Here is an 18711-nt window from a genome sequence, read left to right as displayed (position 1 = left end):
CAGACTGGCATGTATTTTTTTGTTAATATTGGTACCTCAAAGGCAGCAAGTAATACTGGGCAAAGCAAAACTGCTGCTGTAATATGCCAGTTTTGACGCATGGCTTCTGTGTGCTTCTGCACATCTGTGCGCTTCTGCATAAAACTGTATCTCTGCCTACTCAGCTGAAATGCGAAAATGTACAGAGACAGGTCACAGAAATCCCCATCTCAGAATAGCAGTAGCGTGATTTGGGTCCCCACGGCCTCTGCTGACGAATGCATCTGCTGGGGCCTTCCTTGTCCCAGGCCAACACTGCTCTCGTCTTGCGGCCAGCTGGGGCTCTCTGTTCGGGTCCAGCGTGCTTTCCAGCACTCACCACAGCCTGGCATCAGCAGCTGGGGCTGAATTACCACGCAAGGTGAGATATATGCAAGAGAAAAGTACTACCAAGAAAACAGCAATGACTGCTGTTACCCTAGTAAAGACTGGGTTTCCCCACCACACTCTGGTATTTAGGCAGACTTCCCACTGTCATTGATGAATGTGTGACGTGTGCATGCAAGTCTGTGTCACCAAGATATTTATCTCTTTCTTCACCTAGCACTTCTGAGTTCTGATGTTCAGTCTCTGTGATCCTCCATGTGCTTGGGTTTAGAGAAGGTAAATCACACAAGTTTTGAAAGAAAACCCCAACCAGCTGAAGTCTTCACATCACATCTATCCACCATCAGCTACTCAGATAACTCTGCCTGCCCTAGAGTATCTTGCAGCACAGGTTCAGGAGGGGCTTGAGAACAATGCTATCTTGCCTTCAGCAGTCCCCTTTCCTACGTGACAAAGGAAGGAGGAAATGGGTCTTGTTTCCTAACGGTCAGCGCAACACTGGGTGGTTTCCTTGGGTCTTTTGTCCATACTTACTGCAAGACAGACTGCATTTCTCCTCCTCCCACTTGCAACACCTGCTTCTCTGTCTCTGCACCTGTGCACCTCTTGCATCATCTCCACACATCTCCCTGTCTGGTGTCCCCATCCCCACACAGCTCCGAGGGCTGCTCAGCCATGGCAGTGTGGAGAGATGGGTGGTGCTGGTGCAAACATAGCTAACAGTTTCAGCTCTCGTGAGCATCATGACAGAGGGAGAGGGGCAGAAAAGGAGGGAAGAAGGGAGGAAAGGAGATTCTTTTTTCAGCATTTTGAATGGCAGCTTGCTGAAGTGCAGCTGTGCAGCCGTTCCACCTGCGTGGATGAGCCTAGGAGGAAAGGGATGTGATCGCCCGGTCAACAGTTTCTTGCCACTTTCTCAGGTCCTGCTGCTATCATCAGAGCTCACGCCACGAGCAGCACAGCCTCAGCAATATGCTTTAAGTAATTGGTGTAACTTGGGTACGCACTGAAACAGGAATGTCCAAGTGGCTCACGTGCACATCACGAATCCCAGGGGAGGAGAACATCTCACCAGGAGACCTGGCTGAGCCTCTGTCACCTCTCCAGGCTGGGAGAGCACCGCCCCTGTGTGGCAGCTGAAATTAGAGAAGGCTAGTGAACCCTGATATGATCACCAAGACATGAGTGAGCTAAGTACTAAGCCGTTTCAATGTTCTTATCCCTTCAGTCTTATTTCTAATAAATGCTTCTCTTTAGTTTTAATACCCACTTGGGCCGTGCTCCTTTTGCTTGCAGAGCGTGCAAGCTTTCAGCTTTCTGTGACACTGCCCTTCACCAGCCCTTGGGCTGCAGCATTTTCATTCCTAGACACAGCTTCTCTCTTTTATGGCAATTTTTGCCTTCCCACCTTTTTGATGAAAAAAATACGCATCTCGCACTGATGGCTGGGAAACCACTAGAGCTGGGTTGTCTCCTTGCATCTCTCCAGAATAGTGATATAAAGGTATGAGGCTCCCTCTGCTGGCTTTTCCCTCAGAAGAGGAGAGTTTTGGGGGAGAAATTAAGAGAAAGGGGTGCAAAATGTCCAGCAGGGTTCAGTGCAGTCACGGCTATGGTGCCTGTCACGCTGCTGGGCAGTGCAGGGCAGCTCTGCATCAGGGAGCTCCAGTGGGACCCAGGGGCTCCATCCCTGTTCACTCCCCAGCCTTAACGAGGATTTACGAAGGACACAGCCTGAGCAATACAGCTCCTGGTTCCATGGCACACTGCTGACAATGCAGTGAAGGTCACAGCTGCCTGGGTTTTTCTCCTTTTCCTCTGCTTGAAACAAACACAGAAGAACCTGGCAAGGTTTCGGGCTTGAAGAGCTCTCTCTTGGGATGCAAGCCATCTGGGTGCTTCTGTTGCTTTGCCTGGGGAAGCAGGGCAAGTGTTCGTTATAGCTGCGCCCAGCGGCACGGTGCCATCACCCCTCAGCCATGGCTGGCAGCCCCGGGAGAGGAGAACAACATCTGCCTCTCAAGCTCAGCACCCTTTGGGAGCATTTCAAATGCAACATTCAGGCTTGTAAAGTTTCCAGGGTTGGACTCTACTCCTTGGAACAATCATTTGGATAAGCTTTTGTTGTGTCTTCAAAGCAAAAGCCAAACATGATGCAAAGAGCCATGGTTTACATGGTAGTTGTAAGACCAAAATATCCGGGCACGTTCTGCCTCTGCTTACTCATTCTAGTTCTGCAGCTGTAACTGCTTTCCACTTGAGCAAAGTAATAAATTAAAACAAAAAGAAAGAGTTTGGCAGCTCCATCAAGTCTCTGAAGTCTGTAGAGGGGCGCCCTGGTGTCACAACACTGGGAGAGAACAGGTTCCTGGGGTTCCCTCTGATACCCCCAGCCAGTTACAGCTGCCGATTGACCCTGCAGAGGGGTATCCTGTGAAGCTCTCAACAGCCAAGAGAGCCCCTTTCTGTAGACAACCACCACCATCAGGTTTTCCCATATGGCAGCTAAAGCAGGGTGTGTTGAGGACAGCATTTTGGTCTTTCAGGCCAGATGTTCTTTTACCAAGTGCTTTAGTCCACAAAGCTTAAACATGCCAGTGCTGCTGTGCAAAATCCTGCCTCCCCAAGCTGACCTGGCCACAGAGCAGCAGGAGATGCTGCTGGTGTGGAAGTACTGCTAGTCTCCCTAGCTCAGAGGGAGCTGGAATAAAATGAAAAAGGGGAGTTCTCTCTATCCACTGTATCCCTGCGTGGCATGTCCTTTACTCTTGATTTCCTCCTCTGAAACCGTCCCGTGCCTCACAGCTGGGAAGGCAACAAACTCTACCTAGTCCTTCCCAGGAAAAGTCTCTCTGGTTACAAGGGATATGATGTCTCTTTTTATCTTGGAAAAACAAAAGTGGCTTTTCGCCCTTGTGTATGGATTGGAATGAAAGTCTCATCAGCAGCTTCTTCAGACTTTCTCATCCCTGAGCTATCTCCTAAATACCAGTGTGAACAGAAGCTGAAGATGGAGAGCAGAGATATTGCACAAGGTTGCAATTGTCTTTCAGGTGGCGTTCATTTCATACCTATTTATGCTGCACTACAAGCACAAGCTGTGATAATGAGCAGCACCCTTATCTAGAGTTATCACTAACAGCAGAATATAACAGAAAGTCTTTTCTGTTTCCTGGGGAGATATGTTGAGGATGCCTGTGAATCATCCTGACTTGGTTTCTCTTTAGGTGAACCCCTCCTGTTAAAAACTGTGTGGGTACTCCTTTCAGCAAACCTTATTTCTTCATGAGAGTAATAACCTGCCCTGTGTCCAGTTCCAGTTGAATTATGTGCAGAACAGGATGGAAAAGTTGCAGTTGACAACTACCTCCAGGGAAACCCAGCTGTAAGGACGTCTTTTCTACCTGGAAGCAAGCAGTGGCAGGGGACTGTTTCTCCTGCTGTTATGCGGGCAGCCCTGACATTTATTTGCAAGGTTTTAGTCTGCAAAGAGCAACACCAGAGCTGCTGAGATGAGTATTGGTGACCCCGGAGGAGGTGCCCACCAGCATGAGGGTAGCCGTGGCTGCCTGGGCTCTGACACACCGCATTCTACACAGCAGCAGCAAACCAGCTTGGCATGTGCAGGTCCCCAGTAGAGGAACTCCTGTTGGATATTCCACACCTTTTTTATAAGGCTGCGGAAGGTAGGGGCTGGGGAGGACACAGCCCTTCATCATCCCCATGAGAACATGGGAGACAGGTTTAGATTTGGATGTCCTTTGAACCACAGCACATCTTCAGCAGAACCCACAGCAGGGATAGTGTCAGATTATCACTAGCATCCAGGAAGCCTTCAATTGCCTTTCTGAATCTTATGGTTCTCACACAATAAGAATGTTTCCCTACCAGAAATCATCTTTCAGATGAAAATTTAAGTCATTTTGGCAGTCACTGCTCCTAGTTTCAGTATGTGGGGAGAAGCTGGTCATCAGACTTTTGATGTTTTCCTGGAAAAAAATACAGTTCTGACAGGGGACAGGACGAGAGGGAATGGCATCAAGCTCCACCAGGGAAGGTTCAGGCTGGACATTAGGAAAAGATTTCTCACAGAAAGGGTCATTGGGCACTGGAACAGGCTGCCCAGGGAGGTGGTTGGGTCACCGTCCCTGGAGGTGTTTAAGGGACGGGTGGACGAGGTGCTGAGGGGCATGGTTTAGTGATTGGTAGGAATGGTTGGACTCGATGATCCGGTGGGTCTTGTCCAACCTAGCGATTCTGTGATTCTCTATATCTATTTTTAGAGAAGGGTCAGGATGGGGCTGCTGGCACTTGTCAGAGAAAAAGGAGAAAAAAAAGTTAGGTTTTGAAAAATCCGCTGCTCTAGCCCCTTACAATTCCCAAAACTTTATTTTCCGCAGCATATCTTTGCTATTCCTGGCTAACACCTAACTGGGTATTGTTTCCCTGATGATTTCCATGGGTGCTTGTCCTGGCCCACATAGCTGCCACCACTTGCATAATTCAGCTGACATTGGAGGCTTTTGGTATGCTGCTGTGTAACTGTTGAGGATGTAGTCTTTGCTAGACAAAGTATAATGTCATGAAAAAAACATGTTTTTGGTAGAAATATCAGAACTAAACTTATACAAGAACACTCGCCTGGCAACTCAGTACACCAATCAATGAGCAACCACTCAGACAATCTGGAAGATGCTCTCCACCCAAGAAAACTCATCCAGCTCACCCTGTACAAAGGCAGCACAACTCTGCCTTGGAGGAGAAGGCATTTTAACCTCTCTTGGTGTCTAAGGCAGGGATTGTACCTGGAGGTGTTTCCAGGACTGTATTCCTGCACGTGCCAGAGGACCTTGGTATTGGTACAGCTTCAGACTGGAGGCAGTGTCTCAGATCCCCATAATGACACCCTTCGCTGCACAGCTTCCTGCCTGGTTTCACCCCGGAACAATTGCTTTGCGAGCCCTGGCAATGCCTGGAAATGTGCTACATGGCATCCCAAAAAAGCTCAAAATCTTGTTTATGGGCAAAGAGGAGGCACACTGTAAGTAAAACAAAAGTAAAACAGACAAAACAAAGAATGTGTTGTGAGTGTAATGGCAATCTCATGGCTCCAATCATTATCAGTTGAGATCTGCTGATCACAGAAAAAGGAAGACTACTAAAGCAGTTAAAATTGTTTTGCACACACAGAGCTTCTAACCCTTTTCCTGGTAGTACTCTCACCCTTGCCCTGCTCCTCTGGGTCCTGGGGCAGGGGGTTTCACCAAGGTGGTGGTGGGGTGGGGTGTTAGAGCAAACTGTTCAGCATCTCTAAGCCCTTCCCTGGGACAAATGCAATGGTCATGATGATGGTTTTTTTCTGCTTCCCTCTAATATCTGCTTGGGTTTTATATGTTTTCTAACATACTTCTATACCTTCTTCTGCCTTCACTGGTCTGCAGCTTCATGTTACTCCCAATTTGCTATACACGGTGCCCCTTACGTATGTTAGATGCTATTTTTGTTCTGTCTGTTACTGCTAAACCAAATTTTGCCAGTTCCAGGTCTGCACTTTTTAACTGACCATCAGTAAGTTGTGTATAGCTGGGCTAGGTCCCCAATGACAGCCTGGTCCCCATCTTTTACCATCCCATACCTGTACTCCTCTGTGCTGCATCCCACATCCCCACGGCTCAAGGCCCCTGCTTTCATCCCACATTTGTATTTCTACACACTGTAACATTGTGCCTGAATCAAAAAATATCTCATTTTGCATAGGACAGGGGAAGGCAAGGGGTGAGATCCTTTACACACCGAGTATGAAGCTCCTCAGGCATTTCTGTCCTCTGTAAGCACTCTGCCCCCCTGAGTGGCTGCATCCTGCTTCAGAATTTCACAAGACACCAGCAGGACTGAAGCAGAGCACGTTAATGCTTTCTCAGCTCAGCCCCAAAGCTCAGCCCAGGAAGCTGCCCTGACAAAGTTCACATTTCATAAGGTAGGCATGAGCACTAAAGAAGAGGAAATATACATTTAAACCCAAACAGGCTTGACGTGAAGAAAACATTGATTTTCAATGCAGCTATGAATTACGGTAAGAGACAATTATATTTTACCTATAATTTGATAGATCAGGGTGGCAAGAAATGGTGTCTCAAGAACTTAAGGAAATTCTTCACTGCTTAGTACTTGGCACCTAAAATGATATTTAATTCAGATAAAGATGATGTGGGTAATGTTTACAAATTGTGAAAGTAGAAAGAAGAACACTTTTATTGATCAAAGTGGAGCAGGGCAGAGAAATTTTACTCAATGACTAATTATTTGTGGCACTTGTAGTAAAAGAAATATTGACCCTGGTTATAAGTCCTCAGGGTCAAGTCAAAATGCTGATAGATGATTAGCATACAGAATTAGCCCAGGACAGACCAAGAATGACTGCCCTTCTGCTTCATTAGATGGTTTTTGTTAAGATGATTCCAGGGATTTCATATCTCGCCAGCATTGCTTACTTCTAGTTTTGGTCACAACATCCCACACATCACTAACACTGACAGACAGCGCAATACAGAGAATCTGGTAGAAATGATAGAAGGTGTCAGGTGCAAACAGACCAGCAAGAGAAGGGCAGAAACGCAAAAATCTTGAAAACCCAACTTTCTTTATGACCGCATTACTTAATTTCTCTATGACTCAACGTTCCATAGGAAGGATGTTGCACAAAGATGTCTGCTGGTTTGGGTGAGATATTTGGGTAACAGAATGGCAAAAGCCCTTTAAGTATTTCTGTGATATAAACATAGATCCAGAAATAGCGGTTCCCAAAATCTAGTGTGTTGGGGTGAACCATGCATGGAGGCAGTGCAGCCTGAGGCAGTGAATTGGGTGAGCAAGATAAAAGACAGCAAATGCAATGAATTACAAGGCTTGGGGCAGCACAGAAGAAGCCCAAAAGGGAGAGGAAAAGACTAAAATCTCACAAAGGAGGACACAGTAAATTGGGAGTAAATCACACAAATGTGTTCTTCCCAGGAAGGGGCTGGCAGCTCCAGAACTTCAAAGCACTGTTAAGGGGTGATGTGTGCTAAAAGGATGAGAAGAGGATTTAAGAGACTTCCTATTTCTAGAAAGCCTTCTCAGATTTCTCAAGATGCAGAGGCAATGTGAGCTTATTAACAACACAAAACAGGGAGCAGAAAGTAAATAGGCACCACGGTAAAGGCGGTAACCACAAACAAGTACAAACAGTGCACATCACTGCAAATAAACATCTGTTTTTCCTGTCCCTTCAACAGAAAATAGAAAAGAAATCTGAATGCTGCTTGAGAAAGGAAGGCTGGGGAAAAAGAAATACTGAGGAAGAGCAGGTAAGACAAAACACCAGCAAACTGCTCAGCTATGAATATAAAAAAGCAGCAGAGCAAGCAGAAAGGGCAAACAGGGGAACTAACAGGATGGAGGAAATACCTGTGAAACAAATTTTCCAAGAAAATCCCGACCCTGGCAATCACCAGTCAGTCAGACGACAACCCCAAACACCCAAATGTTCCACAGACAGCTCTTGGGAAGGCTCCTGGTCCCTCCCCAGCCTTGCACTGCCTGCCCCGCAGTTGAGTTAAAGAGCTCCCCAGCCCCTCTGAGGGCAAAAATAAATACTGCTCTTCAAGGCAGTTCACAGCGTTAACCTAAGTTCCCGTCCTCTGGGGGCAGGACACTGTCTGGAAACCACCCCAGGCTGCAGAGGCTCTGCCGAAGACCCCTAGATCTGGTTATAGGATTGAGACCACCAAATCATGTCCTTGATAGTCATGGATGAAAATTTCAGAACCATTTCAGTCATTTTTGAACCTTTGTTTTAAGATCCAGGGGAGATGCAGGAGTCTGAATTGTACTGTCAGGTCACATTTCCTAAATGCTTAAGTACTTTCTGAAATGGATATTTAAGGGTCTGACCCGCTTAGGGCTAAATTTCTAAATCCAGCACTGAGTACTGGTACTTGACCACTAGAAATTCAGACCAGTGCCTTGTGGGATTTTTCAGAAGCCCCCCAGTGCTTAGCTCCCATTCAGAAGAATTAATTGCATCAACAATAGCACCTCAGAAAAATGCCTTGATGTGACCATCTGCGTCTTCGCTTGCTCAAGAGCCTTGGTCATGCCCTGACACCTGAGCCTATTCCTTGCTCCATTAAAGAGCAGGTAGGACCTCCACCGTGCAGGCACCAAATCTCCTGCATGGCCACTCGGTCAGCCTTAAAGGGGCTTTGTTCTCCACAGAGGCGAAGGGAGGAGTGGAAACCACTGAAAGCTTCAGCTTACAGCTTTTGCTACAGATACACCAACAGCAGCAGGGGCGAGCCACCAGCGGTTTGGCAGAGTTTGCTGTAGCCCCAGCAAACCACGTGCTGTTGTGTCCCACCAGCATGGCACGCAGCAATCCCGGCAGGGCGACAACATGAGCAAGTGGAGGGATGTCGCTGTGGCCAGGATTCACCCAGGGCATCAGGGTTCAGTTCCCACTTTGCTGTGATGGTAGCACAACCAGTCCAAGACCACTGGCCTGACCAGCTGGACCATGCACTGATAGAGCAAGAGGAAGATATTGTTCAAAACAATACCTCTGTGGTTGCCCTGAAGCACAGGCAGTGAAGCCCTCACCACTGGCACAGACAGTCTTAAGTCCATGGTTTTGTGTTTTCTTTATGATCAGAGTACACCTAATTTTAATGCAATGGGTTAAGCTGGAACTTGTTACTTGGAAGCCTTGGTTACTTGCTGTCCTGCAGTTGTCTCCAGGTTAGCATGCAGCATCTTTAACAAAGCACATTCAAATGCTATCAAGCCCTAGGTGAAGATAAGAGAGATCCTGAGGATTTTGGACTCTGCACTCTTCCCTCTTGCCCTCCATGATCCAAGCCTGATCTTTTCAAAATGAATTTTTTTACCCAAAACTATTTGGGTTATGTTTGCAGATTTACATAGTGTTCATCTCTAGCTAGTGGTATCTGCTTCTGATTTAGTTTGTGATGCTGATAAAAAAACTGTAGAACTCGTTCAGGCAAGGGGTGTTTTTTTCATCTCTTGGATCTAAATGACTTTGTAAAGGGACCACAGGCCTCTGCAATGTTCAGGCTTATATTTATCTTAATCAGCTGTAGTTTGACTAGCTTCCGTTTCTGGGTCCTTTACTTAGGACACCTTAAATGCTCTAATTTTCAGAAAGCCTCAGCATCATGCTTTTGCACTTTGAACTTCACCTTGAGCTGAAAAATCTAATAATGAAGCAGCCCAGATCATCACTTGCTTTTAAAAAACTTATCCTCAAAGTCTTGGAGGGAACCTCCAATTAAATCACCCAAATCAATAAGCAATTATTAAACTTGCATAACTCTGCCAGGCCACAGAAATGGCTGAACTGAGAATAAATCACAGAAGAAAGAAGAAACACCAGAGAAAGGAATTTCCTCACCTTAAACTCATCAGGGAAGGATTCGGGGAGCAGGGTGCAAGGGTGGATCTCGGATTACACCACATCCACTCAGAAGCAATGAAGGAATGATAAAAGAACTCGTTAGAAGTAGGGAAAACATTCAGGTTTTAACAGAGGCGGTACAGACTGGCTGTTTCATAACCATATCCCTATCCCCAAACAGTGCTGCTTTCTCTCTACAGCCATCATATAGCCTCCTCTGTAATCCAAAGGCTGGAGCTGCTCCATGCTCTTCACAGGACCCCACTTTCTTCTAGACAGTCTCATCATAGGATGTGGGCTAGCTAGCATTGGCAAAATACCTGGAGAGAAGTCAGGTTTGCTTTTTCAGTCATTTATTACCAAAACAGAATTAAGGTTCTTAAGACAAGTGCACCCCAATAGCCCATCTGCTCTGCCTCCCCACCTATCAGGAGCTGTAGGGTTTTACGCAGTACCCCTCTGCAGAGCTTCTGCACTGTATCTGGCCTAAACCCATTTTCCAGACTGATATTTTCTCTTGACATGAGGATCCTACACGAAGTTTGTTCCAGTCATTAGCCTTTCACTGTTAAAGATGTGTATCTGTTTTCTAGCTTGCATGTTTCTGGTTTGAATTTCCGTGAATTGATTTATGGCATGGCTAGTCCCACTAGATTAGAACGATAATTACCATGAGCAAAAATGATATCAAGTGTTATCAGAGTATGTCTACAGCCCCAGTATTAAGCTCTGCAATGGTAAATCCGTCCATCTCTTGTCCTTCCTATTTAGCACCTCTTTAAATACTGGATGGTTGCATCAGTTCTTCTTACTGTAGCATCTGGCTGGGAGCTTGGTTTCAGAGTCTGCTCAGTTTCAGAGTCTGCCTGGTTTCCTAAGCAGATGCACCCCCATTCTCAAGCCATGGTCTGTGTTTAACCCCCAAGCATGTCACTTGGCTACATGAAAAGCCAACATGAATCGTCCAAGAAGTGCCAGATACTCACATCTGTCTGAATCACTGTCCACTTCTCTAACTACTTTATCGCTTCTCCCTGCCAGCTCTGATTCCCAGTCTGCCCTCAGATCAATGATGAAAATACCGAAGAGCTTTTGGCTTTCAACTCGCTATTACCACAAACAGTATACAAGCAATATTCTTAGTTTGGTGAGGCTTCCTCCACAGATGGCTGGCTTTTGAGATCTGACAGCGAACTAGTCCGAATCCCTTTGTAATGCTTTGTTGGGCTTGTGTTGCTTTGAGCTGGAGAGAGGTGTCAATCAAATAAACAGGCACTGCAAGTCAAAGCTCCAGCTCTCTTGCACAGGACCCTTTATCAACCTTGCAACCTCACCAAATGTCCAAACTAAAGCTTCTTTTCCAGAAAGCCACGCAGAATGGCTACACTCTCCCCCTCTGCCTCCCCTACTCTTCCCAAAATTGTATTTTGCCCAGATTAAAGGGAAGGTTACACCTTGCTTCCCACTTTGGAAGGTCAGCATTGTTTCAGCTGTTTCCAACACCTGTAGAGATGGAAAGGGAAGAAGGTCTCCGCACTTCAGAACTGAATAAAAGACTGAGATTTAAGATTTAAAGTAACTACATCTGCTGGGCTGAGCCTGCTTTTGACTCCGGCTATCTAACACAGTCCCAAGCAACTCCAGAGACCATCCCGTAAGAATGGAGCCACCTTGCTCTGAAAGCTAAGTGAGTTACAGGAAACAGTTGGGTGTAAGACTAGAAATCGGGCTCCATCTCTGGAGCATTGCCCATAAGTCTAAGTTTTGTTCTGAACATCATCTAAACCATGGTTAGAGGTGTCTACAGCATTCTGGTGACTGCGTGGTAGCTGCCTGGTGCCAGGCTGATTAAGAGTTTCACTCAGAGTGTTATTAGGACTCACACCTCTGCTGCTAGTTTCCACCCAATTCTGGTTAATTACCTTCAATCTCTTTCTTGTATGTGTCGGAAGTGCCACCAGCAGCTAGGACATTTCATTTGGAGGTACCTGAGGATATCCTTACGGACTTGCCAAGGATCACGGGCCAACAAGAAGCAGATGGGTGTAGTCACAAATATGACAGTGTTTATATTTGGGTAGGGTGGTGGCATCTCAGATCTAAGGGTGAGAAAGGCATATGGTTTCACAGGGCTTCCCACAAGGCCCATCGCTTCCCTGGGCCAGCTGAATAGTTGGCGTTCGGCACCAGCCCCTTCAGCGTGTGATGAAAACATGCTTTGTTTGCATAAGAAAAGCGTGTAAGTCAGCCTCACCCAGAAATGCTGACTAAGGTGTGAAAATCTTTCTGAGGCTTGAATACTTCTATCAGCATATTGTGCAAATCTGAAGCTTGACCCTCTGGCAGAGGTCTGAGTTGAGTTCTTTTTTTTTTCCAAGTTCTTCCTAAAGAACATCACAGAGAGGCAAAGTGCTCTCAAACCCCTGTTCTTGGCAGTAATGCTTGTAACATGGCACTTGACTGAAGTGACAGGGGTGATAACTGGAAACATCAGATGCATAAACAGGATTTGATTCTTGTGTCCCTCAGCCTGGTGCCAGTGCTGTTTGAGGGCTGAAATACAACTTCTGTTGCTGAGACGAAGGTGTGGATCTCTCATAATTTCACTTCCCTGTGTATTACATGTAACACACAGAGTTATAGGGAATAGCTGGATTGAGAAACAGGGGTTTTGGCCCAGTAGACTATTGGTTTTGAGATAGCTATAAACGTGATTAAAAGCAGAAGTGTTGTGGGGAGGAGGGCATAAAACTGCTGGGGAAATCTGGAGAGAGAGCAAAGCAGCCTAGCAGTTCCATGAGAAGCAGAAGTGAATCTACTATTTCACATACTCAGCAAGGGAAAAAGTCTGGTGGAGGACCATACAGCCCTGCAATCCTTCTTCAGTGTCCTCTATACTACTTAGTTCACTTTGTCCCTTAGGTGAACATTTATCATAAGCACAACAGAAAAAATGAAATGAAGCTGATGGTGAGAAGACTTCAGCATGTGCTGCAGTGGATTTTGCAAGGCTGGTGGAGAAAACCTGACAGGGGAGGATGGAAAACAGGCAGAGCAGAGTTTCCTCACTTTAGGGTGCAATAAAATTTAATCATATTCTGCCCACTTGGTATGTGCTGGGTGTTGGGAGCCCTTTGGAGTTTGCAGCCCACCTGTGGAGTAACATCAGTTCAAACCGAGCAAAGTAGTGTCAGAGAGGTTAAGTATTCCAAAAGAACTGACGGCATTCCATATGCAGGATGAGTGGCGTGGGAGGATATGAGTGTGTGGCTGGCGATACACAAAATCCAGAAGTGAAGAAGCCACAGGCTGTGCCAGCAGTTTCAAATGCCAATGTCGTTTTGGTAGGTGCAGTTCTCGCTTATCCCTGGACATGCTCTGCAGCATCTTGCCCTTCCCACTGGCGTAGGTACTACAGGCTTTGCAACCATGCATCCATAATTTTCTACTGTAGAAATAAATTATTCCCATCAGTGAACTAGGGATTATCTGACTGAAAAGGTACTTGAGGAAAAATCCCAGCCCAAGTGACGTTCCTCTTTACTTCAATACAGCCACTCCTGCACCTCCATAAAAAAGTTCTCCTGTGAAGAAGGTGGCCATACCCACACCCAGCTTTCTCTCTAGACAATGCAAGGAGGCACAGCCTGTGCAGAAGTTTGTCAGACCTGAGGGCTACCCTGTGGTGGGAGCTGCATTTCCTTACATGTGTGAAATTCTTGCTGAACCCAGCAGAAGGGAACAAGCTGCCTTTCTAGACATGGCTTCAGGGAGCAAGCTTGGGAAAGACCAGCACTGCTAGAGGTTCTCAGAGAAGAGAGCCAGTGTGCACTTCCTCTCTCCAGATCAGGAATTTCACATGGCATGCACATTCTGGGCAAGCACCACCAAGCAGCCCTCTCTAGATGCCTTTAAAGTTAGCAAAGATGCTAATAGGATACAAGCAAGCACCAATCATTTTTTTCCTCTGTGCATGATGGGACTTCCGCTTGTCACACCAAGACAGACATGTCTGAAACAGGACCTTGCATGTTAGAGAAGAAGCTGGAGAACTTTGCAGAGACATCGTGGCCTTTGTCCAGCTTTGTCAGAGTCATGAAGTTAGGATGGGACTTCTAGAGGTCTTTTGTCCAAACCCATGCTCAAAGCAGACCTGACCATGTTTCAGGCATCACCGTGGATGGAGATCCCACAGTTTCCCTGGAACTCTGTCATGTTGTTTGACCATCCTCATAGTGAAATGTTTTTCCGTGTAGTGAGTAGCAATTTCCTACGGCCATTGCCTCATATTCCTCTGAGGAAAGTTGTCTGCTTTACCTTTAGACCTTCTCACTAGATTCCCCTTGGGATGTCTCTCCTTGAGGCTGATCAAGTGCAGTTCTCAGCATCTTCTCATACACCAGATGCTCCAACCCAAATCATTTCGGTAGCCTTCAGCTACCACACACTGGTGCCTTGGTGAAGAATCATTTGTCGAGCACATCAGTCACAAAGTAAGGTGGAGGCTGTGATGCTGTGCAGATGAGTGCAGGAACAGCTCAGTGGCAAGGACCTGGCTGGGCTGGCATAGTCACTCGTATTTGGCACTAGAGACCTGGTGTACCCTAGCACTTCTCATTTTAAAGGTATCTACTGCATACATTTAGTCTCAGAAGATGAGAAAGGAAACATCAGGATGGGAGGGCTGAAAATGATGGGCTGTTGGGATCATGTACAATGTCTCCCCACTCATTTCTGTACCACTCAACAAGGCAGATAAATTAAGTACTGGACAGACACGTGAAGAGATGAGGAACCTGTCACATCTCTGCAGGCAACTATTCATTAATTCTCTTACTAGCAGAAAATCAGTATCCTGTTTGCAATTGTTGTCAGCTTCTTCCCCAGCACTTAGGCATTTCATATTTGTCCTCTTTAATTCTACTGGTGTTAGGTACTACATCTCCAGAAGATGTAGAATTAAACTGGGCTGCAGTCAGGGGCTGGACAGACTCTGCAGGCAGATTCAGCTCCCAGTTCATGTAGAAAGGTACTGCAAGAGCTACTCAGCCGGTGGGTGTGCCCGCCTGCTGCAAACAGCCTTCCCCACACTGTGCCCATGCCCTGAAACTACCAACACTGAGACAGCCCTTCTTCTAGCCCACTTTTCCTGTGCAAAACCACAAAGACTGTTTTCTAATGGCTGTGGGCACTGCTCATTTAAATGTTTTGGGGACAACCAGGCTTTGAACTTTCAGAATAAGAAGATAGTTTAAAATGGAGAGCCTGCATTTCCACCTAGCACAGAAAAACCACTCTTAGAGAAATTACTACAAAACAAGAGGCCAGAACTTCATGGCCCACACCACAAATGGCACACTGGCAATAAGGCTGTAGCAGAAAATGTCAATAGGGTTGCAGTAGCTGTATTTGGGGAAGTTTGTTGCAGTTACCACTACGTAATATGAAACTTCTAAGGCAAAGACTGTCTCACACCTTAGGAAATTTTTATGTCATCCTTAGTCTTGCAAGGCGTACTTTAAAGAGAGGTTATGAAAACTATTGCAGTCAGTGAAACATGCGCATGTGGACTGGGATTCCAACCATTTCCCTCAAAATGTCAGGAGTGAGAGTAGTTATACACTATTTGCATCTGCCCCTGAATAATGTGCCTATGCTCATCACGGAGCTTCATCAACACTCATCATGGAGTGTCATCAATGCAGTCAGCAGAGTTTGGAAGGCAGTTTGTCTTGCCTTAAGCAGATTTGGCCTGAATTGCATTAGAACAGTTGCACTGCTCCTCATTGGCTGTATTGACTACATCTCCCAAAACAGGGGATGTAAACATCTGTTTTAGAGACAGCTTGTGATCACTGAACTGAGTTCCTTCTTTACAGTCAATGGGGGCTTCCTGTAAGAAAATTGTGACACTATGACCAAGGGGTAGTTGCGGTTTAGTTATCACTGACCTTTCCTTTTGGTCTTAGCTTTAACAGGCTGGCTTTGCCATGCTATCATGTCCCTGGCCTTCTGCACAGTGTAGCACACTAATTTCCTTCCTTTTCTAGAGCAAGAACAAGTAAGAGACACTTACAAGCTCTTTACTCCAGCCAGGGAGTAAAGCTAATGTAGTAACCTCTGCACCCCTCTGAGCTTTATCATTCCTTGCAAAAAGAAATCTTTTGGGAGACTTGAACACCACATCCCAAGTGAGGACAGAGGAATGATGTATGCCCTGAGTTATTTAATGTGCAGAACAGTGAGCCCAGAGGTCACACACGTGCACCTCATCCTCCCTTTGGGTGCAGGCTCCAAGCTAACAAGCCCTGACTCACACCTGACTGCTTTACAGCCAAGGCAGGGGCAGTCATGAGGTGCTTTGGTGCCTGAAGAAGAGTCAATACATTTTCTCTTCTTTTACCATAGGATTATTAAAAAGAAAAAAAAAAACCAACCTCATCAAAGACATGTTTGCTGCCTAGGGATATCTCAGTGCAAACTTTGCTCCTTCCACATCAGCTCAGAAATGGCCAGGCTGGGTGTCTCACCATACTTCCACCCCAGGGTTAACATGTGGGGTGAGACTGGGCTCTTGATGATGTTGACGGGCAGTGCGTGCGGATCAGCAGCTGTATGTGGGGTGTCCTGTCCTGCTGAGAACTGCCCAACAGACTGGAAGAGGGCCTGCATTTCTTCACACTGTGATGCATCACCTGCAGGGCTCAGTTTGTCAGATGTCAGTTTGGTGCTGCTTCTGCTGCTCTTCCAATGAACAGGAGCTTACTGGACAGTCCTTAACATTCTCATTTATTTTTCATTATCCTAAAGAGCTTATTTTCAGAGAACGACATGTAACGGTAGACTCCAGGCTTTTGTTAAGAACCATCATCACCTCCACAGTAATACAACTCTCACTAACCCAAATAGTGCCAAAATCCCAAGGCGTGCATGTTGATGAGGTCTATCACTGGATCTCTCTCTCTAACATTATTTTATTTTCCTTTTTCATGTTACCTCTAGCCAGAAAATACAGCATGACGGAAACATTCACAGAAACGACAGCTGAATACACTTACGATGAAAATGCTTTTACCTGCAATAAGACTGAAATCCAAGAATTTGGGAGACTATTTCTCCCAATATTTTACATTTCAGTCTTTGCTCTTGGTCTCATGGGCAACCTAATGGTGGTTTTTGCCATTGTGAAAGAAGGCAGTAAAAAAAGCATCACTGACATCTATCTCCTGAACTTGGCTATCTCGGACCTCCTCTTCGTGATCTCCCTCCCCTTCTGGGCTTCCAACACAGTGCGTGGATGGACCCTCGGGACTATTCCATGCACAGCTGTTTCCTCACTGTATTATATCGGTTTCTTTGGGGGCATGTTCTTTATCACTGTTATCAGTATTGATAGATACTTGGCCATTGTCCGGGCAACGTATTCTCTGAAATCCAGGACAGTGAAACACGGCTTTCTAATAACCTGTGGAGTTTGGGCAACAGCAGTTTTAGTTTCAGTGCCACATTTTGTGTTCTCCCAGCTGGTAGAAAATGACTGCACGTCTGTCTTCCCTCAGGAGCTGGAGAACATCTGGCCGGTGTTCTGCAATGTAGAGATCAACACCATTGGCTTTTTCATCCCAGTTTGTATCATATGCTATTGCTACTGTGGGATCATCAAAACCCTGCTGTCCTGCAAAAATCAGAAAAAAACACGAGCCGTAAAACTGATCTTAATTGTTGTGGTCGTGTTTTTTCTGTTTTGGTCCCCCTACAATGTACTGATTTTTCTAGAAACTTTAAAGCACTATGAGTTATTCACAAATTGCAATCAAATTAAATCATTGGACTACGCAATGCACCTGACCGAAACAATTGCGTTCAGTCACTGTTGTCTCAATCCTCTTATTTATGCCTTTGCTGGGGAAAAATTCAGGAAATACCTTTACCGTGTCGGCTTAAAGTACTGTCCATGCCTGTGTTTCTGTGGCCCCTGCAAGCGCTACCAGGTTACCTATTCAGCTAGCTACGCAGAAAGCATCATGAACAGCAACATAACCCTGAACACCAGTGACCAGGATGGCTCTGTCTTCGTCTAAAAGGATCTGTGAAGAAAAAATGTAAGTAAATATATCTTCTGTGGGTCTAGCCACCACTGAGACATTGCCGTTACCCATAGGAAGAAACAGCTGCACCGAGCTACTTAAGCATTAAATAGTCTAAAACAGTAAAGATTTTAAAAACACAAGCAGTACAATATGCCAAGGCTGAACGTGGAATTGCATTAAGAGAGAGGAAGAGGACAAGCAGAAGCAAGCACAGAGCTCTGTACTTAGAACAGGAGGCGGAGAAGAATTTGAAGATAGGGAAGCTGTTGAAAAGTTTCAGACCAAAACTTGTTTTCTAAGGGAAGAGAGCTCTCTGTAATGAATAATAGCTGACTGTTAGCAAAAGGGAATATTTTTAATAGTAAAAGGATGTAATTTTTATGCTATATATCCATATGGAAATGATTTTGGGATTATTGAGTGTAACAAATGTTTTACTCATGTTTTCATATCTAATAAAATCCTACTATTAAAAAAAAAAGTTATTTCTGAATACATGTTCAGTGCTAACAAGTCACTCGGTGTTTATAGCATGCAATAATCAGAGCAAAGACTGTCTGTAAGGACTTAGGACCAGACCTGGAGGCATAACCCCTGGTTTCCGTGGGCTGTGGCCCAAGCCAAAGGGCTGAGTTTGGTGGAGCCCTTTGCTCAGCACATCCCCAAGCACTTTGCTGAGCGAGGGGCTGCCAGCTTGATCAACACACACTGGGACAACTGGAACAGGAGGTATGGGTTTGGGGATCATTGTGCATGGCACAAATACAGCACGATCAAGCTGTGAATCCCTTGCAGAGCAAGGTA

At 45.8% G+C, this 18711-nt stretch overlaps 1 protein-coding gene across 2 annotated transcripts; it reads left to right on the top strand.

The window, feature by feature from the left end:
- The first annotated feature begins 6236 nt into the window (after positions 1-6236).
- On the top strand, positions 6237-18314 carry CX3CR1 (C-X3-C motif chemokine receptor 1). 2 transcript variants are annotated; one of them, XM_069859049.1, is made up of 3 exons: positions 6237-6439; positions 7641-7712; positions 16820-18314. In XM_069859049.1, exon 3 carries the CDS (start codon positions 16834-16836, stop codon positions 17896-17898), a length of 1065 nt encoding a protein of 354 aa, XP_069715150.1. In that variant the 5' UTR covers positions 6237-6439; positions 7641-7712; positions 16820-16833; the 3' UTR covers positions 17899-18314. The 2 variants fall into 2 exon arrangements, with proteins under 2 accessions (XP_069715150.1, XP_069715151.1); XM_069859050.1 differs by lacking the exons at positions 6237-6439; positions 7641-7712 and adding an exon at positions 13066-13161.
- The last annotated feature ends 397 nt before the right edge of the window (positions 18315-18711 follow it).

Source organism: Phaenicophaeus curvirostris, chromosome 6, assembly GCF_032191515.1.
Source record: "Phaenicophaeus curvirostris isolate KB17595 chromosome 6, BPBGC_Pcur_1.0, whole genome shotgun sequence".
NCBI lineage: Eukaryota > Metazoa > Chordata > Aves > Cuculiformes > Cuculidae > Phaenicophaeus > Phaenicophaeus curvirostris.
The sequence above is the reverse complement of the archived record's forward strand: the minus strand, read 5'-3'. Positions and strand labels throughout refer to the sequence as shown.